General features: G+C 34.6%; 5 protein-coding genes across 5 annotated transcripts; 2 read left to right on the top strand and 3 right to left on the bottom strand.

Moving 5' to 3' along the window:
• Window positions 1-830: 830 nt before the first annotated feature.
• On the bottom strand, window positions 831-1703 carry LOC131651100 (uncharacterized). The gene has a single exon (XM_058920770.1). It carries the CDS (start codon window positions 1701-1703, stop codon window positions 831-833), a length of 873 nt encoding a protein of 290 aa, XP_058776753.1.
• A 952-nt stretch (window positions 1704-2655) lies between these two features.
• LOC131651098 (uncharacterized) lies at window positions 2656-4185 on the bottom strand. The gene has a single exon (XM_058920769.1). It carries the CDS (start codon window positions 4183-4185, stop codon window positions 2656-2658), a length of 1530 nt encoding a protein of 509 aa, XP_058776752.1.
• Window positions 4186-9447: 5262 nt separating this feature from the next.
• Window positions 9448-11587, top strand: LOC131651097 (uncharacterized). Its single transcript, XM_058920768.1, has 3 exons — window positions 9448-9963; window positions 10053-10997; window positions 11072-11587. Exons 1-3 carry the CDS (start codon window positions 9448-9450, stop codon window positions 11585-11587), a joined length of 1977 nt encoding a protein of 658 aa, XP_058776751.1.
• A 418-nt stretch (window positions 11588-12005) lies between these two features.
• LOC131651096 (uncharacterized protein At4g04775-like) lies at window positions 12006-12558 on the bottom strand. The gene is made up of 2 exons (XM_058920767.1): window positions 12412-12558; window positions 12006-12329 (listed from the first exon to the last, which is right to left on the bottom strand). Exons 1-2 carry the CDS (start codon window positions 12556-12558, stop codon window positions 12006-12008), a joined length of 471 nt encoding a protein of 156 aa, XP_058776750.1.
• Window positions 12559-22020: 9462 nt separating this feature from the next.
• Window positions 22021-24085, top strand: LOC131647985 (uncharacterized). Its single transcript, XM_058917789.1, has 3 exons — window positions 22021-22237; window positions 23241-23446; window positions 23570-24085. The coding sequence occupies exons 1-3, from the start codon at window positions 22148-22150 to the stop codon at window positions 23832-23834; spliced, it is 561 nt and encodes a 186-aa protein (XP_058773772.1). The 5' UTR covers window positions 22021-22147; the 3' UTR covers window positions 23835-24085.
• The last annotated feature ends 118 nt before the right edge of the window (window positions 24086-24203 follow it).

Genomic DNA, 24203 nt, shown 5'->3' with positions numbered 1-24203 from the left:
GCCAACATTCTAAAAAAACTAGAGACGAGCCTCGAGAATCAAACTCGTCTTTTTAAGAATGGTGAATGTACCTACCGCCAACACGAACAATACACATACCAACAGTCCCTGTAAATTGAAAATTACAGAAGCATAAGAGCCCTTTCAAGAAAACCCAACCCAGATTGTGACAAGCAAGTTCTAAGAAATCTGAATGCACATAAAAAAATAACACATTGACAATGTCATATTAATGAGAACAGAACCACTAGTGCACTGAAGAAGGCCCCAAAACCTATTGAAAACTACAGAGCTCGGTAAATCTGAAAAGAACTCGATATCAAAGGCGAGAAACTGCCACTAACACCGGTGAAATGTAGCTTGAGAGCAACAACAATCAGATCTGTACCAAAACTACTTGAAAATTGGCCACCGGAATGGGGAATGTAGAATCTATCTTCTTGGGATCTAACACCCAGGCCCACGAGGTCCTCAAAAATACCTCATTCCTAAAGTTGAAAAGAGATTCAATCCATGAAACAAAAATACCACATACATAGTTTCTCAACATCTTTGCGTGAACTTACTCTAACATCACAATAACTCTAAAAATCTCTAAGAGTGTGTTTGGATGAGGTAATTAGAAATTTTAAAGGAATTTAAAATTCAAAGCAATTCGAATGATTCAATTGAAATCCATTCATTTTAAATTATTTTGTTTGGATAAAGTATTAAGGTAATTCATTGTTAGATTTTTGGGGTTATTTTTTTTTTGAAGCAAATATGATATATATTACTCTCAAAAAACGTTTAATACAAAGGGTGATTCAAGATCCAACCCATCATGTAACCTATAACATCAAAAAAGCTATGTGTTTCCTAGTCTTTTTGTATTGCCAACCCCTATATACAATATTATCTAAAATGCTTTGTAAGATATCTCTATTTGTCGTGTGTTTAAAAGCTATGGAGTTCCTTCTATGCCAAATCCCATAAACTGTCTCAGTAAAAGCTAGCTTGAGAAGGCAAGCTCTCCATCCTTTTCTAGTTACTCCATGAATAACCCACCTCAATTCGTCTATCCAAGGGAGAGGATGGTGTGCGATGCCAAGCCATTGAAGAACCTGATGCCATACTGCAGCATTCTCACTACAATCAAAGAATAGGTGAGGTATAGACTCCTCTGTTGCCTGGCAGATGCTGCATTCAGTGTCTGATATCATGTTGAATCTATGAAGTCTATCTTTAGTTGCTAATTTGCCATGGCAAAGGAGCCAAGTAATAAACTGAGCCCTGGGCCTAGCTGCATTCCTCTGAAATAGCCACCTCCATTCCACAGTTGGGGCTTCTTCACTCATGCCATCATACAGCATACGCATGTTAAATTTTTCCTGATGCAAACTCTTAGTCCAAACCTGAAGATGTTGCTGAGTTTCCTCCCTTAGGTCTAAGATCCGTTTCATCACCCAGGAGCAATTCTGAGTAATTCTAGCTGCCATCACATCTTGCCCCTTCAAGTAATACATATGGACCCATTTAACCCACATATTATCATATTTTCTGCAAATATTCCATAAGCATTTGAGCATTGTAATCTTATTCCATAGTGTGAGATTGATCATCCCTAGCCCACCCTGTGCTTTGGGCTTGCAGATAGTCTTCCATGCAATTGGGCTCTTCCTGCTTGCAACAATATCACCTGTCCAAACAAAAATTCTACACATAGATTCTATTTTGTGGATCACATATTGAGGCAAAGGCAGGCATTGCATCTAGTAATGGGTGATAGCCATGAGCACACTCCTCACAAGCAATAGTCTGCCAGAATAACTAAGCAGCTTTGCAGTCCAGTGTGTGATTCTTTGCAATATCTTATCAATCAAAGGTAAGTAATGATTAATACTTAACCTTTTACTTGTGATGGGCACTCCAAGATACTTCATAGGAAGCTGGCCTTCAGTAAAACCTGTAAGCTGCACTATGTTCTCTTTCATCTCTGCACTCATGCCACCACAGAAAACATTACATTTACTCGGGCTCAAAGTCATACCTGTGGAGTTAGAAAAGTCCTTGACAACCTTAAGTATCCTCTGCACAGAGCTTGCATCCCCTCTACAGAATAGCAAAATGTCATCAGCAAAAGTCAGATTAGTCAATCCTATTTTCTCACACTTCGAGTGGAATTTGAAGTCAGATGTAACAACCATTTTCTTCAAAAGCCTATCAAAGTACTCCATCATTAATATAAAGAGTAGAGGGGAGATTGGATCTCCTTGCCTCAGCCCTCTCCTAGCCTGCATAGCATCAGTAGCATGGCCATTAATATTGAACTCATAGGTGACATTTTGAACCACAGTCTTGATCCAATGTGTAAACATATGGGGCATTCCAAACTCTTGCAGAACAGATTCCAAGGCATTCCAGTCCACCATATCGTATGCTTTCTGCAAGTCTAGCTGGATCATACAATTAGGTGGCCCTCCTTTCCTAGTGTATCCTTTGATCAACTCAAATGCCAGCATAATGTGGTTGTGCACCATTTGACCCTTAATGAAGGCTGCTTGATTAAGATTAATAATACTAGGTAGTACCTTGCCTAGTCTTTTAGTCAAAATCCTGGATATTAACTTGTACACAGTGGAGCACCCTGCTATTGGTCTGAAATCCTTAGCCAATTTAGCATCTTTGATCTTTTAGTATAAGTGTCACACTAGCTCTAGTGAAGTTCTTCAGGATCCTTCCATAAGTGAAAAATTCCTGAATGGCCAAGGTGACATCTTCCCGAACAATGAGCCAACAGTCTTTGAAAAAATTTGCTCCATACCCATCCACCCCTGGTGACTTCAGATCTCCAATGCCCTGCAGAGCCTCTTTTATCTCTTCAGTTGTAACCCTGCTAATCAAGTAATCTCTCTGTTCATTATTAAGCTGTTTGCCCCTTCTCATTGCATCAATATCAATATGTTGAATTGTCATATTTGCACTGCCCATCAAATTTCCATAAAGTCTCAGAAACTCAGCTTCAATATCCTCTTGAGAGGTCACAATGCTCCCATCATCTCTCTGAAGAAATTGAATACTTTTATGATTGTGTCTAGCCTTCAAATAAGCCTGAAAATAGGTATTATTATCATCCCCTATTTTTATCCAGTTCAACTTTGTTCTTTGCCTCAGGCTGGTAACCTCCATATCATTCCATCTAATAAGCTCATCAGTACAAGTTTTGACCCTCTCCATATGATGAGCATCCATTTGGTGATTTCTGAGATCCTGCTGAGCTAGCTCAAGATTACTCCTAGCTTCTGCAATCTTTAAGTGTATATCATTCATAGGCTTATTAAGTCTTCTAAGAACAGGTTGAAGTCTTGCTAGTTTCTTCCACAGGATTTCCATGGGTCTACCAGAGATAGGTTTATCCCAGCTTGCCTTAACAATATCATGAAAGTCCTCAATAGCAATCCAATTGTTGCTGAATCTGAAAGGTCTCATATTCTGTTTTGGTTTGATGGGATCACTCAAAGATAGGAGGGAATGATCAGAAATAGGAGGAGAGAGCACATTCAGCTGGAGGTTATCATTGGCCTGAAGCCACTCCACATTTGCAATGACCCTATCAATTCTTGAATATATTGGATTCCCACTTTGCTTATTCGACCAAGTGAAAAAATCTCCCTTACTATCCACTTCACATAGGCCTATGGTACTAAGCATCTCATTGTAATCCACATATTCAGTTTCCACCACCAAGTTACCACCAATCCTACCATTTGCATTTGCCACATTGTTAAAGTCGCCCATAGCACACCACGCCCCTGTGAGTTGCCTCTGCGGGTTAATCATCTGTTTCCACAATATCTTCCTATGCTCCAATTGATTCAAAGCATATATGGCAGTCAACCAAAACTTGAATCTCCCCATCAGATCGTAGACTCCACAATGGATATATTGTTCAGAACTTTTGACATGGCGAATATCAACTTTATTATTGTCCCAATACACCCAAATTCTACCATTAGCATGATGATCATAGTTGTCTAAGAAGCTACCCTTCCATTGTAGTCTCTCTCTTATTGCTTTAACATTATTCTTTTTCACTCTAGTCTCAAGAAGAATGATGATCTCAGCCTGGAAATTAAGGAGATGGGAGCTAATCTCCCTTAATTTTCCAACTTTATTAAGCCCCCTTATATTCCAAGAGACTATCATGGGCCTCTATCAACTGCCACATGGTGGTCAATCAAAGCCCCCAGTGCATCAAAACCATTCAAACAGTGTACTTGTTGTGGAAATTCAGGGAATAGGTGTCCCTTACCTTTGTCACGCGCAGTTTTCTGAACAATTGTCCACTCCTTCTCCTTCCCTGTCTCAGCACTATCTTTATGACTGTCCTTAGGCGTAGTCATGACTTCAGTGCTTGGTTCCTTATGCTCAGTTATAGGCTCAGCAACTTTTTCTTCAGGCACAATAACCTTCTCTTCAGGTACTTTTCGCTTCCATTGTTTGATTTTAGGTTTGTCCCCACACTGATGCCCCATTTGCTGGCACTTATCACAATATTTGGGTCGCCATTCATACTCCACCATTTGTTTCTTCTTCTGACCGCTGCTATCCTTAATAGTAATTTCATCAGGCAATTTCTTGGTAATGTCAACCTCAACCAAAATACGGGCATACGAGACTCTCAATTTGTGAGTAGTACATTCATCCGTCACCAAAGGGGTTCCTATGGCACTCCCAATCTTATTCAGGCTAGAAGCTCCCCACAATTGTAATGGAAGCATTGGGAGCTTAATCCAAATAGGGACAGTTCGCATCAAATCCTTCTTGAGATTGAATTCAGGATTCCACTCTTTGATTAACACAGGCATACCTCGAATGGAGTATGGCCCCTTCATTAGCACCAAATCCATGTCTTCAGAATCTTTGAAACGTAGTATGAAGTAACCCTCATCATGATAGTATAGATCTGGCAATTGAACAAAGCTCTATACCTTTTGCATAAAGTTCTTGATAGCGTGCAGACTCAAATCAGCCCCGAGCACATACAAAATCAGCGCATTTTCCCAGAATTGGAGTTCCGAGATAACATCATCGTCATTGATCTCCACTTCAATTTCACCATCAGTCACCAGCGGTGCTATGTACTCCATAGTTCTTCCTTTCGCAGGGTTTCGATTATCATTGATAACATCAACCCACAATCTTCTCTGTTCTGGCTCTTCTTTGTTCTTCATTAGGGTTTCAGGACCACCTTGAGACTTCCGTATGGTTTCGGTATCTCCTTGGGTTGGTTTGTTCACTTGGCTTGCCTTTAACTTGTCATCATCATCATGCTTTTCCGATGCTGCCTCCGGTTGACTCGCCGTCGGCGTAGAGGTTGTCGTCCCCGATGGCGCCGTCAGTTTTGGCCGCCCCCGAGCACGCTTCGCTCCCATCTCAAAAATTATAATTGAAAAAGTAAGGAACAAATTGCAATTTTCAAAATATTGAAGGACCAAATTGAAAATATTAAAAATTATTAAGGACCAATTTGCAATTTTTAAAAAAAATTAGGGTCAATTTTGTAATTTTAGAAAATATGAGGACCAATTTGTAAAATTTGAAGAAATAATAGTAAAAAATACATTTTATGGAGTATGAAGGAATTTCAAATTTTTTGGTTTTTGGTGTCATTTCAAAATGATTAAATTTAACTTAGATAAAATACTTCATAAATTTCCATCATTTTAACAATTCTTCATTTTTGTATCCAAACAAGAAATTTTGTGCAAATCATTTTAAATTCCCTCAAAACATTACATTAACTCATTAAAATCCTTCATCCAAACACACTCTAATAGTGTGTTTGGATAAGGTAATTGAAAATTTTAAAGGAATTTAAAATTCAAAGCAATTTAAATGATTCAATTGAAATTCATTCATTTTTAAATTATTTTGTTGGGATGAAGTATTAAGATGATTCACTGTTAGAATTTTGGAGTCATTTTTATAAAATTTAATTTTTTTGGACCAAATAAAAAATTGAAAAGTAGGGACTAATGTGCAATTTTTTAAAATTTGAAGGACTAAATTGTAAATTTAAAAATTATTAAGGACCAATTTGCAAATTTTTTGGGGTCAAATTTGTAATTTTGGAAAATATGAGGACCAATTTGCAAAATTTGAAGAAATAATAGTAACAAATACATTCTATGAAGTATGAGAGAAATTTCAAATTCTTTGATTTTTGGTGTCATTCCAAAATGATCAAATTTAATTTGGATAAAATACTCCATAAATTTCCATCATTTTTGTATCCAAACAATAAATTATGTGCAAATCATTTTGAATTCCCTCAAAACATTACATTACCTCATTTAAATGCTTTATCCAAATATACTCTAATAATCCTATACCACAAAGGATTGTCAAGTATTGTATTTTAACAAGTAAAAAAGAATAAAAATATGATGAGCATGAGTTTATATTTTAGGACATTTAAATATACTAAATTAGTTGGAATTCAAAATTTCAGAGAATTCAAAAACACAAACTAGAAACTAAAACATAGTAGATATTTTTGTCATTTTCAAAAATTTATATTTAAGGGATAGAGAAAAAATGTTTGTTTACTAATCAAATGTGGCCCATAAAGTCCACTAAACTTATCATAATATACAATCCATAAAAAACCTAACATTAATAATGTCACGTGCTAAATAGATTAGGGTGTTGCTATTTCCACCTATATAGGTGCTCCTCCACCATTGCACTAGCTTTTAACCTCCGACACAAAATACATTTTATCTCAATTAAAAAGTGGGGTAACAAAGGGAGTCATAAAAGGTGAAACTTAACACCTCAATTTTTAAAATTTTGAGGGATAAATTTATTTGCGTATGGGTTCGAACGCCATCATCTGAACTTTTATTATTTACAAAACTAGCACTTCATATATCTTAGTTTATCAATAAAACTGAGGGGTAAGTTAGATTGTTTTTTTTTAATTAAAACTAGTTACATTGTTTACACAGAAAATTAATAAAATAGCTTATTTACAAACTACAATGTTTACCCAAAATATTACATTGTTTACACAAAATAATAAAATAAAAATTAATTTGCCCTTGAAGATCATATGTTGGATCTTCGATTCCTTGATATTCTGTGCAAGATCAAATGTTGGCTTTCAATATATATTCGATTACTTTTCCTTGTATTTATTTCTGATATAAACAAAAAAAAGGGTTAGATAAATAAATGTTTTTTGTTAAAATAAATATTCAAGTATATAAACCTTAAACCCAAATAATTTTTTACTCTTCCAATCCATCATAGATAACTCTTCATGGCAAATACTTTTGCAAACCTTAAAGTGGAGGATATAGATAATTTCAAGTGCTACATGATGTTTCATTAACAATTTTTTATATTTATAATGCTTTTATAATGTAATTTTTTTATGTTTCACACGGATCACTAACATAATTAGCGAATTTTTTGTGTAATATTAGCGAATTTTTATTTACCCCCTTATAATAAAGTCAAAGGCAGTAACATAATTATTAAAAAAAATTAAAAATTAAATAAAAATTCTTCCGCGTGGATTTAAAAATTAAAACAAAATACCACGTGGACTGTCTCACAGGCAGTTTGAGAGAATATTTGTTGCAATGTACGTAGCGGTCAGGGGTACTTGAGGGAATTTAAAAGTTGCAAGCGAATTACAAAAAAAATTATTAGGGACTAAAATAAAATCTCGCTAATATTAAAGAACAAGGAAGAAGAAGAACACAAGAATTGGGTTTAATAATAGATGAATCAATTGAGTTTAAAAAAGCTTATATATGTAGCAGTGTAGGTGTCCTATGTTTTTGATATTATCAGTGTCAGAGTGTTTGTGTTGTGTCATGTCCCAGTATCCGTGTCGTAGTCTGTGCTTAGTAAAAAAATATAGGGTTAAATACATTTTTGCCCCCTGCCATTTGACCTCTTTCCGGTTTACCCCCCTGTAAAATTTTTTTTTGCAAATGCCCCCTTGCCATTACAAGATTCTATCATTTTGGACCTTCACCAGATCTGGCACATGCCAAGTGCCTATGTGTCCAGCTGAGTGGCATTTTTTTTATTTTTCATTTATTTTTAATGCCACATAGGTTTAATGACATGCCACATATGCATCTGAGAATTATAAGTTTTACCCTAAAGTTCTTCATTTTGGTCCTTCCAATTTGACCTAGACGATAAATCACCATTGGAGTTGCTCAAGCTTGCTAAGTGGTTCGTTCACGCAAAACTGAAGTATTTCGTACCCAGTAGGAGATAGCAACTGAAGCGACGGTCATCCCTAGTCTCGAAATGGATCCGCATCCGAAGGTATGTGGTTTTTTTCCCTTTATCCTTTCGTATTTCGTTCTTTAGGTTTAGGGATTTGCGTCTAATGTTAGCTCGTTACAGATTCTGGGTAATTTCAATGTTGTTATTCATCATGGTGGGGAGTTTGTTAAGGCGAATACTGTGTCTTACAAGGGTGGGGTTGAATCAAGTGTGTTGAATCAAGATATAGAACATTGGGGTATAGAAGAAGTGACTGAAATGGTAATCGAATGGGGATACAAGAGAGATGAATTTAGGGTTTGGTCCAAACTTGAAGGTATTGATGAACACTTTGTTGAACTTAAGAGTGATGATGGAGCAATGGATGTTGCTATATTTGCTGTAGGTCACAACACTGAAGCACACATATTTGTGGAACATAACGTGAGAGACATAGGAGTCCATGTTGTAGAGCCTAAGTGTGTTGAGATGGGCCTGGGTAGGGATTCTAGTGATGCTGAAAGTGAAGATGAAGCAGCACATGTTAGGTTTGATGACTCAGAAGATGAGAGAACAACTGCAGTGGATGATGGGTTTGACTGTGTTGAAGCAGAAAAGCCCAATATTTGCCCCAATCGAATTGAAGTTGGTGGGAAGTCTTATAGGTATAAGAGGTGTGCCTCAAAGAAGATGACACCAAAGAAAAAGCAGAAGATTAAAGCTGGAGCACCTGAATTATTAGCCAAGGAAATTAAGAAAAAGGAAACTGAAAAGATGGAAGAAGACATATATGAAAGTGATTATTTGGGTAGCTCTGATCCAGATGCATCTGAAGATGAAAAAATGCCAAAGTATGAGAAGTTTATGAAGGAGCAACTTGGGAAGGATTATGAGTTTAAATTGGGAATGGAATTTAATTCATTGGTTGATTTCAAAGATGCCATAATTGAATGGTCAGTTCTGAATGGTAGGTAAATTACCTTTGTGAAGAATGAAAGGGATCGGGTAAGGGTAGAATGTAAGGGCAAATGTGGGTTTTTGGCTCTATGTTCCAAAGTGGGTTCCAGCAAGACATATCAAATTAAAACATGGGTGGGGACCCACAGTTGTGCTAGGGTTTTAAACAATAGGTGTGCTAAGTCCAAGTGGGTAGCAAAGTCTGTTGTAAACAAGATGCAGTCAAGTGAGAAAGTGAAGATATCTGATATCATTCAAGACATTAGGAAGACATATTCAATAGGGATTACACCAAGTAGGGCATGGAAGGCAAAGGAGATTGCAAAAGAAATTGTTGAGGGGGATGCTGTTAGACAATATGCAATGGTTTGGAGGTATGCTGCAGAATTAAAAAGAGCATGTGAAGGAAACACAGTGAAGATCAATGTAGAAAGACCCATTCCATCTATTCAGCCAAGATTTGGGGCTTTCTATTTCTGTTTGGATGGCTGTAAAAGGGGTTTCATTCAAGGCTGCAGACCATTTATTGGTGTGGATGGATGTCACCTGAAAACTAATTTTGGGGGTCAGCTGTTGATAGCAGTGGGTAGGGATCCAAATGACCAGTATTTTCCACTGGCATTTGGGGTTGTTGAGACTGAGACCAAAGAAAGCTGGAGGTGGTTTCTACAACTGTTGATGGAGGACATTGGTCCAGATAGAAGATATGTCTTCATCTCTGACCAACAAAAGGTATTTCTAAATCTAAATGTATACTTGTTTTAAAATGAATTTGTTAAAACTGTTTGTATATTTGATTTGTGAAATCTGAATATATGCAGGGTTTGGTAAGTGTTTTTGAGGAAATGTTTGAAAGGATTGAACACAGGTTATGTCTTAGACATCTGTATGCAAATTTCAAGAAGAAATTTGGTGGAGGTACTTTGATTAGAGACCTAATGATGGGGGCAGCTAAGGCAACCTATTATCAGGCTTGGGAAGAGAAGATGGCTGAGCTAAAGAAAATTGATCCAAAAGCTTATGAATGGCTGATGAAGGTGCCTACAAAGACATGGTGTAAGCATGCCTTTAACATTTACCCTAAATGTGATGTGTTAATGAATAACATTTCTGAATCCTTTAATGCCACAATACTATGTGCTAGAGATAAGCCAATTTTAACTATGTGTGAATGGATTAGGAGCTATCTAATGAATAGGACTGCATCTACTGTTACTAAGCTAGAAAAGTGGGCACATAGGATTATGCCTATTCCTAGGAAGAGACTAGAGAAGGAGGTATTTATGAGTGGACAGTGGAATCCAAATTGGTGTATGAATGACCAATGGGAGGTGAAGCATGCCTACAATGGTCAACAATTTGTTGTTGATGTGGGTAAAAGAACATGTTCTTGTAGGTTTTGGGATTTAGTAGGTATTCCTTGCAGGCATGCTTGTGCAGCATTGGCCTATAGGCAATTTAAACCTGAAGACTATGTGGATAATTGGTATTCTAGGGAGAAATATGGAGAGACATATAGTGTTGCAATTAGCCCCATTAATGGGATGGATATGTGGCCACAAGTTGAAGCAGATGACTTACTTCCTCCATTGTATAAGAAAGGACCTGGTAGGCCTAAGAAGCTTCGATTCAGGGAGCTTGGTGAAGGAGGTACAAGAATGAGGAGGGTTGGAGTAACATATAGGTGTACAAAGTGTGACAAAATTGGTCATAACTCAAGAAAGTGTAAGGCTGCAAGTCAAAATCCTGCTGCCTTGAAAAGAAAGGTACCATTCCATATGAATTTTTGCTTGTAATTTTTTTTGAAATAATCCTGTTATTAACCTGTTTTCATTTTCAGAGGAAGGCTCCTAGGAAGAAACCTGCAGTAAAAAATGATGCTGGTGAAGAAGTTGCAGACCCTGTTGATGAAGAGGTTGCAGACCCTGTTGATGAAGAACTTGCAGACCCTGTTGATGAAGAGGTTGCAGACCCTGTTGATGAAGAAGTTGCAGACCCTGTTGCAGAACCTGTAGTCAACAATGATGCTGATCAAATGGCTGATCAAATGGAGGAAGATGACATGCCAAATGAAGTCCAAGGTCCACAAATAATCACTACTGCTGCCACAAAGGTGGTGAAGAAGCTCAAGATCAAGAAAAAATTGATTCTTGCTGGACAAAAGAGAACAAGTAACAGGCTGAGGGTGCTGAAAACTTTGACTCAACAGGGACCTGGAACTAGTGATAACCCTCTTGTCATCCAAGAGGATGAACAGGGTACATTAACTCAGGAGCATATTGAAGTTGGCTCAGACCCAAAGCTAGGGACTTGTATAAGGGCTATGAAGTCTTGGAGTGATATCTCTAAAAAATAGGAACTCTGTTTGGTTGTGTATTGTCTATGTTATGTTTATGTTTTGGATCAGTTTATAACAGATGAACAATACCTAGTGCTGTTTTGATTATGTATTTGGTTGTGTTTTGGATATGTAACAATTATGGTGCTTATGGTGCTTATGTAACAATCATGTGTTTTCTGTTATGACATATGCACTTATGGTGTTTTTATATTATGAAGTGATGATTATGAATTTGACATGCCATAAGATATGGTTTAGAGAAAAGTTACATGTTACATGTTAAATCATAACAACAGAAGTACCAAAATCATAACAACATTCAACTGAAAAGTTACATGTTAAAGAAACAGAAGTACACAACATTTGCAAACAAAATCCATTCTATTACACCAAGGCCATTACACCATTACATTGCAAAAAAGGTAGACAACATTTAACACATCTTGTATACAACAAACAACAACATCCAAGATGCTACCAAGGCCACCATCAACCTGAAGTTTTTTTTCCTTTCTTCATTCAGCAACTTCTTCAACTTTTCAACCTTCTTTGAAGATGCATCTAGGCCAAATTCTTTGGAAAACTCCTTTCCAAACTCTTTCCCAAACTGTAATCCAAAAGCTTTCATTTGATCAAGTGTGAATTCACTGTTTTTGATAACCAACTCTCCACCTCTGAAAACTTCTTTCTTCCCATCTCTCATGTTGTGTTCCACGACTTCATCATCCCAAAGAAACAAATCGCATGCTGCATCACTCTACAGAGCCAAATACACATTTCACATGGATCAGAATTGATACTATAGTCTATTTAGAACGAAGAAATAGAACAGAAATCACCTTTCCACGATTCTTGCATCTCCAAAACTTCCTCCGAGGGTTTTCGTGTGTGTTTGAGACAAACATCTTCATTGATTCGTTGCATCCACATCTGGGTATTGATCCACCGATTGAATTGCCAACTGACGAGCTCCTTGTAGAGTCCATTTGCGTGCCCTAATTTTCACAGCTGGGTTGAAGAAGACGAAGTGCAAGGTTGAAGATGAAAGGAACTTATAATTCTCAGATGCATATGTGGCATGTCATTAAACCTATGTGGCATTAAAAATAAATGAAAAATAAAAAAATGCCACTCAGCTGGACACATAGGCACTTGGCATGTGCCAGATCTGGTGAAGGTCCAAAATGATAGAATCTTGTAATGGCAAGGGGGCATTTGCAAAAAAAAATTTTACAGGGGGTAAACCGGAAAGAGGTCAAATGGCAGGGGGCAAAAATGTATTTAACCCAAAAATATATATAAGGGACATGTTGAAGGAGTGTCATACATACATGTGAGTTACGCCTTTCCGCTAATGATTTCAAGATGTGATGATGAAAAATGTGTCTCTCACCAAACATAAATTTTCAGAATTGCTAGTACTGTAGTCTCATTTCCTATTTATTCAATGATGTTAGGTTCTAGTGGTTCAAGAAAAAAACTAGACATTTTAAGGGAACTGGACCGTTGTCCTGTTTTTTTGTAATTGAATTTAAGTTACACATAGTCTACTTGATGTCTTTAATTGTGAAAGTTTATATACTTTTGTGGTTTATATGGCAGGCAAGGAAGGGATCATTTGGCTTTAGTTTTGGCTCCGACTAGAGAACTTGCGAAGAAAGTTGAAAAGGAGTTCTATGAGGAGGCGCCTAATTTGGATACTATCTGTGTTTATGAGGATACACCCATTTCTCACCAGATGAGGCAACTTGATTATGGTGTGGATATAGCGGTTGGCACACCAGGGAGAATTATTAATTTTAACAGAGGTGCTCTAAATTTGAAGGAGGTTCGGTTTCTTATTCTCGATGAAGTTGATCTGATGCTTCAAGCAGGCTTTCAGGAAGATGTGAAGTAGATCTTTATTAAAAAAATTCTTCGCAGACTTCCAATCGGCATCGAACTCAGTTAGGGTTTGATTTCGGTTAGATGCCTTTTATTTCAATTTCTATTTTCGAACTCAGTTAGGGTTTGATTTTGGTTAGATGCCTTTTATTTCTATTTCTATTTTCGAACTCAGTTAGTTTGTGAGGTAATTCAATTGTTGAGGTTTTTAGTACTGAATTTGTTGTTGTTAAACTTGTGGTGTCGAAGTTGAAAACGGAGTCAGGTTAAATATTTCCCATACTTCTAAGTTTTTTATTGTGTTTGTGTTGTAGAATTATAGGTTTTCTAAATATATAGCTTAAAGGGAGTATATTCCACCCAGTCTAACATTGTACTAGATAAGTTTGTTGTTGCATAAAAGCCTTCAAGTAAGAACCCCTGTTTTTTTATCATCTTTGCTATTGTTAGATAAGTTCTATGCTATTTAACTAAAGTTATGCATATCTCTGGTGGTGAAGCTTGCAATGTTCTATTTTGTGAATAATGTAGGGCTATTATATAATAATGAGTCTTTTTGTTTCAGCTTAAAAAAAATTGAAATTCTGATATTTATATCACAAATGTTCTAAGAGATGTCGTGACACTGATCTCTTAACAAAACACAATGACAAGGTAAATACAATTTAAAACTGTTGAAAAGTAAAAGTCCTAGGATTCTATAACATTCCCAGAATATTCTGCACAAACTAACAGATTCCAAAAGTCCATCTGTTCACAGACGCGATGTCATATGATCCTGCATAGGACATATCGCTCGACATGTTTCTCCAGTTGATAGAGCATCTTCTTTGACATGTTTCTCCATAAGTTAGTTTTGCCAAACATAATGTCAATCATAAAAATAGATAATTAACAATCTCCCCCTCTGGCTTATTTTGGCTAAAACAACTTAATACTCCTTGCATTACAAACAAGAGAACAACTAAGGTTTGAAAATAAATCAAAGACATAAAATTCTCATCCCTATAGAGAACAAACATATACCAGAGATTCCATACACTCAGAGGCATTAGCAGCAGAAAAAACGTTAGTCAGTGGAATCTGCAAACATAACAATCATTGAGAAATTAGATTCTCAACCACTTAGTTTTATGTCAAGACATTATGTAATTATGTCAACCTTGCAACTTTTTATCTCATTGGATTACCAATTTCATGTCTCCTCGGATTTAAGACCAATCTACAATATAAGGTAAAATATTGACTTCATCTAGTTTTAAAATATAAGCAAAAACTGGGTACAAATATGTAGTCTAAAGTTAGACCAATACTTGCTCGTGTCGATGCCGAGAAAAATCATCTTAATTTTGCATTCATTTGCATATTCATCATGTTTTTTTGTTGAATTTGATTTATATATAGGGTTTATGAATCGGTCTAATTTATGGTCTTGTGTGTCAAATTGGGACACTCTTACTTTTGACATGGTGTGTCAAATGGACTAAATTGAATCTCTCGGAGAACAAAGTTAAAGACCATCCTATTGTTGTTTAAAAAAAAGAATGCCTCCAATTAGAATTCAATAAGTATGTGTCTGGAACCACAATGATCTGCGTTAGATTACATGGTGTGGGCGAAACTATAACTTGGAGCTTTAGGTTCAGCGTCCAATGAAGACTCTTCAAACATATTAACAAACACATACTAAAAAGATGATTACATCTCGGAATAATCATGAATTTTGTATCTAAAATTATGTTCCAAATAAAAATACATTTTTATTTCTGTCAGAAAGTATTCTTCCTCACATATACTAGTTTTTATTTATGACTTTCCTTTGTAAACACTTGCTTGAGTTCACTTGAAATGAGGCTTAAGCTTGTATTCCATTTAGTTGTTGTCATAGGATAGTCCATTCTTTGAAATATAAAACAAGGTTTTATCATTTATAAAAATAATTATGGTCAGCAGATTATAAATAATTGAAAATTATTAATTTTTATTGTTCTTTAATTCTTTTCTCCATGATACTCCTTTTATCTTCCTTGAAGAAAACACCTACGATATATAAGAAACTAGGAATAAAAAAATAGGAGAATAATTTGCCATTGTTTTGTAATCTTGTGGTGTAAGGATTTGTTGTTGATATTGCTACAAAGACTTGTAAAATAAAATCGGTGAAATAATTTGAGACGCACATATTGCGGTATCCTCAAAGATTTTCTGCATAACACACTAATCTAATAAGATTTAACAGATTCTTTTGATAAAACGAGGATACTAAACTCGCAAGATAAATATTTGAGATTTTATTCCAAAAATTTATGAAAAAATATAAGTTAAAGAAGCCTTTTTTTATTGAGAAGACTTTCACTTTTTTTAAGCACTGGTAAATATCATAAAAGAAAAATAAAATACAAAGAAAATTGGGGGACATAAATGGGAAAAATAACAAAGCAAAACAAATATGGTAAAGAAACCAATGTTGTTGTGGAGTACTTACAGTAGTTATGTGTCTTTTTGACTCTCCAAAATAGTTTGATTAAACCTTTTAGCTAAACCATTTTGTTATGGAGTACCTACAATAGTTATGTGTCTTGCAATACTAGAGGCAACACAAAAACTGTCGAACGCCTCATTGCAAAATTCAAGGCCATTATCAGTTATCAACCTCTTGACCTTTATGCAAGTTTGATTTTCGACCAGAGTCTTCCAAATTTTGAAATTCTCAAAATTTTCATCCTTAGTCTTCTGGATGAATACCCATAATTTTCTAGAATAATCATCTACTATGGATAGAAAATACCTTACTTCTGGATGTGATGGACACCTTGTCAGTCACCAAATATTAGTATGGATGTAATCAAGGGGATCCATGTGTTCTTTGTTTTCCTTTGTTGAACTTCATTCTATAAGATTTTCCAGGTACACATGGTCCACAAAACTTCAGCTTTTCGACTTTGTCTCTACCAAGCAGTTTTTTCCCAATTCGACTAGACCCCTTTCGCTGACATGGCCAATCTCATGTGCCAAATTTTTTTTCTTTGACAAAATTTTCGTGGATGCAACATTTGTTGAACCACTTATAACTTCAGTCTCAAGGGTATATAAGCCTTGTTTTTCACACCTTTCAAGACTTCCTTCGACCCCTTCATGACTCCTAGGATATTTTTCTCTCCTTGAAAAACATATCCTTTCTTGTCGAATTCACCAAGAGAAATCAAATTTATCTTCAAATCAAGAACATATACCTGACTTCAGTCAACAACCTTATTGACTCATCGTGGAACTTGAATCTCACAGATCCAACACCTGTAATCTTGCAAGCTTTGTTGTTTTCTAACAATACAGATCCAACATCTTAATCACATAATTCCTCTAATTACAAGTCTTTGTTTGGAGTCATGTGCCAAGTGCAACATGAATCCATAATCCACTCCTTACTCGAGTCACTGTTTGAAACCACAAGAACATCAGATGATTCAAAATCATCTTGAACAATGGTTGCATTGTCATTATCCTTACCTCCATGATCTTTCAGGCGTTTAGGGAAGACCTTCCTTGTGTGACCCTCCTTCTTACAATGATAGCATCGAATACCAGATGTTTCGCCACTGTAAGACTTCTGCTGACTTTTGCCCTTCTTCTTGTCGAAATCACCATCCTTTCACAAGAATATTCCCTTAACGGCCAAACCTTCACCAACAGTTGAAGATTTATGCTCCTTTCGTTCGTTCAAGTCCTTATAATACAGAGCTGATTGAACTTCTTCAAAGGTCAGGGACTCCCTTCCATACAAGAGAGTTTCTTTGAAGTGACCATGTGTTCGAGGTAAAGTGCACAACAATAACAACGCTTGATCTTCATCATCGACCTTCACATTAATATTTTCAAGATCAATAATCAGCTTGTTGAACATATCCAACTACTCAGCCAACACTTTGTCTTCAATCTTCTTGAATGAATACAAAGTGTGCTTCATGTAGAGTTAATTCACCAACAATTTGGTCATGTAAAAACTTTTAATTTTTACCCATAACCATGATGTCTTCGTCTCCTTTGATACCTGTCGAAGAACCTTATCAATAAGGCTCAACAAAATAGCATTGTGGGCTTTCTCTATCATGGCCGTATTTTCTTTTTATGTTAACGCAACATCCATAGCTGTAGCTCCCTTCAACGCTTCCAAACAACCCTGCTGAACCAGTAGGACTTTCATCTTCAAGCGTCATAGACCGAAATCATTCACTCTGGTGAACTTTTCAATCTCATACTTTATTGAAAGCATCTTCTCCATGCTTACTGCACCAATTTGTTATGAAAACGATGCCAAGAACAAAGTATAATAGGGAACACAATAGGATGGCAAGAAGAACAACAATGAATTGGTTATAACTGTTATTCTTTACTTTCTCTTTAAATAAGATTACAAGTGTTACAAGAATAATAAATAACCCTCTCACCCTAAATTAGGATTTGTTGTATGCAATGATGAGAAACTAGTATTCTATTTATAATAAACCTAACATACTAAACTAATGGGCTTTTCACAAATACCCATTACAAGCTAACTTTGGGTACAAGCTAACTTAAACAATTGGACATTACAAATAGGCCCAATTTAAAATACTAACAACCCCACATTTCGACTAATGCGTATTAGAACACCTTCGACTACAACACGCACTACTTCGACAACAGCATGCGAACAAGCTTCGACCTCATGCATCAATCCTGTCAAACTATAGCTACTCTTCGACTTACTAGAGTTTTATCCAATTCTCACGATAAGCAACTGGATCTGGCATTCAGACCCAACTTCAGACAACATGTATAGCGTGCTATGGGCAGCTATTGGCCTATTTCGGTGAGTCCCTCAAGCATAGCTTGGGCGAGTCCCTCAAGTGAGATTTTAGTCAAGTTCCTCAAAAGAGACTTCAAGTTAGGTCCTTCAGGCGAGACTTTAGTTGAGCCCCTCAATCAAGACTTTAAGTTGAAACCCTTAAACGAGACTATATGTTTAGTTCCTCAGGAAAGATTTTAAGTTTAGTCCCTCAAGCAAAAATTTAATTGAGTCCCTCAGGCGAGAGTTTTAGTTGTAACAACCTACTTTAGGAACTATACTACAAATACTTCAAGTAATAATGCTAACGGCTGACAAGTTTTACAACTAAATCACATTAAAATGCAAAAATGCAGTTTATTGTAATTGAAAATTGCAAGATAAGACAGAGAGTATGTTGAATTAATGAAATAATTTTGGAGTTCATTGACCATTCAAAATGGTTATGTTTTGGTTAGGGTTCCTAAAACTAGGGTTAAGATTCTTTAATGTACTAGGGTTCTAAGGGTTCTACCTATGGTTCTAAGGGTTTTGCATGATGGTGGTGGTGGTTTGGTTTCAGAGCCGGTGGTTTGAGAGTTCTAGTGGTGGTGTAAGGGCACCAGCCGGTAGAGGCCATATCTGGCCGATTGTGGGCATAAAAAGAAGGGAGAGCGTGTTTATATATATATATATATATATATATATATATATATATATATATATATATATATATAGAGAGAGAGAGAGAGAGAGAGATAAAAAGATAAGGGTCTGAGAGAAAGAGGGTAGAGAGAGAAAGAATTGGAAAAAATGAAATAGATCTGAAGAAGATCCACTTAAATACTCTCACCACGTGATCATAGGATCCTCACATGTGGCCCTCTGATGGTCATTTAATTGACTTACTTTAAAAATAGATTGAGATTGATGTTCTATTATCATTGTATCTTGTCTAATTAGCATGTGAATAGTCAAAGATTTACAAGTCTAAATTCCTAGGAAAGATCATACCTCTATTTAGATTATGCTTAACATACTTAATAACTTTGCATGTTATGCAATAGTGTGTCATGGTTTGTGTATGCAAGAACTGACTTAAGTTGATGAGTGACGAAGTTGATGCCAGTTCTTATATTTGTTAAATAAAAAACTCTCCTGATAAATCTTTTGTAAGATGCTATATTTTAAAATGAATTCTCACTCTTGATATAACTTAATTGAAGGATATAATGGTGTAGTAGAAGGCTTAAAGTCTAGTAAACCTAATTCATAATATTTGAAGTTGAATTAAAATAAAAAAAATATATGCTTACACTATTTTATAACACTCACACCGTATTTTTATATATAAACTATGTTATTTTTATTTTTTAATAATTTATTTTGCTTTGATTTGTGTGCAAGACAAATTTTTTTTATAACATTTACGATGTAGGCATACAGTGTAAAGAAAAGAAGTGCATACATAGCAAAGCTCTTAAAATAATGTTATTCAAAAATTATTTTTTATTTCATAATTGGTTATAAATATAACAATATAAATTATACTATTATACTTTTAATCAATTATCCATTGAACATTATTTTAGAGTTGAAATATTTTTTACTACCATTAACAAACACTTACAAGAGTTGAATAGCAGATTTAGTGAGTAAGTGATTGATTTGTTAACTCTAAGTTATGTTTTGACTTCCAGGGATAATTACAAGACTTTAAACTTTGATACTATTTGCACTCTAGTTAAAAGTTATTATCCTATAGACTTCAGTGAACAACAGCATATTAATTTGCAATTTCAACTTCGACATTTTATTATTGACGCTCGTTAAACATCAAGTTTGAACAACTTATCAACTATTTAAGACTCAGGTTCATCTTTGGTTGCAACTATAAAGAATGAAATTTACTATTTGATTGATAGACTGCTCCGCCTTGTCATGACTCTCTCTGTATCTATAGCCACTACTAAAAGATCTTTTTCGACAATAAAAATCATCAAGACAAGATTGAGAAGTAAAATGAAAGTTGTTTTTCTAGGAGATATGCATGACGATTAACACTGGAAAAAATTACTGTAAATATTAACTATGAGACTATTATTGATGATTTCAAGCTAGGCAAATGCTATAGAGAATTATTATAAGGTATTTTTAAATAATAGTTTTTAATTATTTTAAATTCAACTTTATTTTTATTACAATTTAAATATTTTATCTACAATTTATTAATATTTTGTTAAAAATTATAATTTAATGGCAATATCTCAATCCACTCCATAATACTCTTAGGCATCTGACGCGCAATTACATTTATGTTCCCTGCATCCGGAGATACACATCAAGAATCACTTTTTTTTGACAAAATTTGAGTTTTTTCAGAGATACATCTATGTAAGTATTTTAATTTGAAAAACGTTGGGGAAAATTTCAAAATAATTCAGTTAAGAAAAAGTTCCGTAAATACATCTACGGAATAAATCAACGTTAAATAAAAAAAAATTGAGAAGATATATCTCTAAAAACAAAAAGATATTTTTGGCAAAAGGTGATGCTTAACTATCCCATAGAATAGATCAAGAGTCTATCTAATTTAATTTTGTGGCCAATGAGTATGCCAGTGAGTATAATATAATTACTAATTAGAATAAAATACATGTAAATTGTAATGTAGATTAATTAGACATTAGATAAAGAAAAGAGAAAAATGCCTAAAAAAGATTATTCACTTTGTGTTGAAGAAGCTTCACATTCTTCTAATGAACCCAATGTACTTCCTTCAATATGACGTAAATATGTTTGCTTTCATTTTATGCCCTCACCAGTCAGTCACCGACAATTTCCCTAATCTATTTCATATTTCACCTCCTTGGAAATTACCATTTTACCCCATCCTTCAATTCCTCAACCTACTCCCTTTTCTAACCGACTCTTCTCCCACCAAATCCCCAAACCCAATTCAACAATCCTAAAACCAAAGAGTTATTCTCACTAATTAATTTATTATGTTATTAATTTTTTTTTACATCTATATAATATAACAGTAATTTATGTCTATACATCAATTCATTATTATTATTATTATTATTATTATTATCATTATTATCTTTTTTCAATAAAAAGCATATATAATATAAATAATATAATAATAACAATAAGTTGTCACTATTATTATATAATTAATAGTCATAGTTGTAATTTTGTCTAATTTCTTTTTTTAGTATTTTATTCTTTTTTTAAATTTATTTTTTTGCACACTTTTTGTATTTTGTGTGACTGTTATTAGTGGATCCTGTTTTTTTTTTAATATATTTTTAAAAAATTATATATTTATATTTTATGGTGATTTAATCTGTATAAATATTTAATTAAATCACATATAAATATTTAACAAATTGAAAAAATATATAATGTTATTATATGATTTAGTGTATACATATATACAAATATTTAAATGTAAGAAGTTTAATCACTTTCATGCACAATAAACAATTAGTGTGGAAACTGTCAAATAAAAATGTGCCACCTTACATTACATTAGTGAAAATAATGTGGTGCTATAATATTTTTAATATTTTATTTTGCTTCTCTAATAAATAAATAAATAAAAAGTTATGATTAGGTGATTAATCAATGTGCAAGTAGGTAAAATATATATTTTCACATACTCATAAATTAGTTGCCAAGTCTTTTTCTATATCTATTTATTATTTCCAAAATTAAAATAATTTATAAATTTTATATTTATTAATTATACTTGTTACTTGTTCTTCACTCAGAAAAAGCACACCTTATAGCTGCAAAGAAACGCCGTAGAATATAACAAACACAGTTGGAGATAAAGTACAGATCCAGCTACATTCTCTTGTCATCTTTGATTCAAATCCATGGCTTCCAAATTGCTACTCATTGGTGTGTTTGTTCTTGACTTGATTGCTTTTGGACTTGCTGTTGCTGCTGAACAAAGGAGGAGCACTGTGAGTGATTAGTGTTCAGTTTTGAATTTTAATGTTTTTGTTTTGTGTAAAATTGAAAATTGGAATCTGGGTTTGTGTCAAAATTTGATTTTGATTATGGGTTTTGGAGGAATTGGTGAATCGTTGAAGGTGGTAAAAGAATTTTTTTTCTTTTAGGTTTGATTGTTGATATCTTGTGAAAATGTGTGTGAAGTTTGAATCTTTAAGCTTGTGTTTTTATTTGTGTGAATGAAAGATTGTGAATTTAATATTGGGTTTATCACTTGTTAGCTTAAAGGCTTCAATTGGTCTCATTGTGGTAGGTATGAATTTTACAATTGAAGCTATGTGCAATTGCTTGTGTTTATGTGACTTTGTTTCTTGGCTTTTTACATTCAAAATCTTAAACTTTTGTCTCTTGAATCAAGAATTTAATTGTTGGTTCAATAGGTTTGTGATTGATTTTGTGTTGCAATTAGAGATCCAGATCTGTAAACAAGATGAAGTGTTGTTTTGAAACTTTAGATCTCTTATTTTCTCTTTCTGTATTTAGCATATGTTTGGTTTTGCTGTGAAAAAAATTGATTTTGTAAAATTGATTCTGGTGGAAAGTGAGTTGAACGTAAAGTGATTTATGTTTGGATAACTTTATGCAAAATTGAGTTGAACAGTGAATTTCAATATAAAAATCACGTTTAAACTCAAGCTACAAAATCTAGCTTCAAGTAGAATTAATTCTAGAGGCAGGATCAATTATACTTTAGAAGAACCAAACAGTTCAAAGTCATTCAAAGACCAATTCCACTCTAGAATTGCTTTTGGCTCAAAGTTAAACCAAACATACACTTAGTTTCTTTTTCCTTTGCTCAGTTGTGAATTTATGATCAGTTACTTGCTTTTCCCTAATGTCAACTAAGAATTGCTTAAAGAATTGGTAGTCAAAGTTCTTACAATCCTAGTCAATGTAACTCATAATTCAAGTGAAGAATTCTTACAAAACATTATCTTTGTTTTCATTTGGTAGGCTAAGATTGTTCCAGACAGAGATGAAAACTATAACTATTGTGTCTATGACTCGGATATATCAACCGGCTATGGCGTTGGAGCATTTCTATTCCTCCTTGTTAGTCAAATCATCATAATGGTTGCCAGCCGATGCTTCTGTTGCGGGAAGCCTCTAAAGCCCGGAGGCTCAAGGGCGTGTGCAGTCATTCTTTTCATAATCTGCTGGTATAATTCTTAACATGATCTACAAAATTCAGATGATTTTATATCTTTTAAAGCTGATCAATGTTGTTTAATTTACATATATATTGTTTTATTGAACTTACAACACTTTACTCTATCTTTCAGGGTGTTTTTCTTGATAGCTGAGATATGCTTATTGGCGGGATCAGTTGAAAATGCTTACCACACAAAGTACAGGACCCTCTTTGTGAATGATCCTCCTTCTTGTGAGACAGTAAGGAAGGGAGTTTTTGCTGCTGGTGCCGCCTTCATTTTCTTCACTTCCATCATTTCGAAATTCTATTACATCAACTACTCTAGCGCGAGGGAAAGTTTCCAACCATATCTTGGAGGTGGTGAGACTGGCGTTGGCATGGGAACCTACAAATGAGCTTGTATCTGAAATTCGATTCTGTAACGTTTTCTTGATTATGTTGCATTTATTATACTTACAGTTTTAGAGGCTATAGTAGAATGTATAAGTTGTGTGTAGTAATTTTTGTTATTGTTGTTGTTACCTATTGTCTTTTTAATTGATGATGATTGGGATTCATTACCTCTTACATTTTTAGGGTGTTCTTTGTCACAGATATAAATATCATTGTATCGATATCAATTTATAAGAAAGAATGTTTTGTTGCACTGTTGGACATTGATATAACTGACAAATTTGAGCAATATGTTGATGCATGATGGCCAGAGAAAAGGAAAAGGATTCAGAACAATGAAGAAGAGGCGAATGTGGCACATGAAACCCCTA

Source organism: Vicia villosa, linkage group LG2 (genome assembly GCF_029867415.1).
Source record: "Vicia villosa cultivar HV-30 ecotype Madison, WI linkage group LG2, Vvil1.0, whole genome shotgun sequence".
Classification (NCBI taxonomy): Eukaryota; Viridiplantae; Streptophyta; class Magnoliopsida; order Fabales; family Fabaceae; genus Vicia; species Vicia villosa.
Note: the sequence above shows the minus strand (reverse complement) of the source record. Positions and strands in the feature narration are given on the sequence as shown.

Bases quoted from the DNA above. Each gene is read 5' to 3' on its own strand.
- LOC131651097 (XM_058920768.1), top strand. From the start codon at position 9,448: ATGCAGTCAAGTGAGAAAGTGAAGATATCTGATATCATTCAAGACATT. The intron at 9,964-10,052 runs GTATTTCTAAAT...GAATATATGCAG, and splicing joins TCATCTCTGACCAACAAAAG to GGTTTGGTAAGTGTTTTTGA. The intron at 10,998-11,071 runs GTACCATTCCAT...TTTCATTTTCAG, and splicing joins CTGCTGCCTTGAAAAGAAAG to AGGAAGGCTCCTAGGAAGAA.
- LOC131651098 (XM_058920769.1), bottom strand. From the start codon at position 4,185: ATGATAGTCTCTTGGAATATAAGGGGGCTTAATAAAGTTGGAAAATTA.
- LOC131651096 (XM_058920767.1), bottom strand. From the start codon at position 12,558: ATGGACTCTACAAGGAGCTCGTCAGTTGGCAATTCAATCGGTGGATCA. The intron at 12,330-12,411 runs GTGATTTCTGTT...TTGGCTCTGTAG, and splicing joins GATGCAAGAATCGTGGAAAG to AGTGATGCAGCATGCGATTT.
- LOC131647985 (XM_058917789.1), top strand. From the start codon at position 22,148: ATGGCTTCCAAATTGCTACTCATTGGTGTGTTTGTTCTTGACTTGATT. The intron at 22,238-23,240 runs GTGAGTGATTAG...TTCATTTGGTAG, and splicing joins CTGAACAAAGGAGGAGCACT to GCTAAGATTGTTCCAGACAG. The intron at 23,447-23,569 runs GTATAATTCTTA...TCTATCTTTCAG, and splicing joins ATTCTTTTCATAATCTGCTG to GGTGTTTTTCTTGATAGCTG.
- LOC131651100 (XM_058920770.1), bottom strand. From the start codon at position 1,703: ATGTGTAGAATTTTTGTTTGGACAGGTGATATTGTTGCAAGCAGGAAG.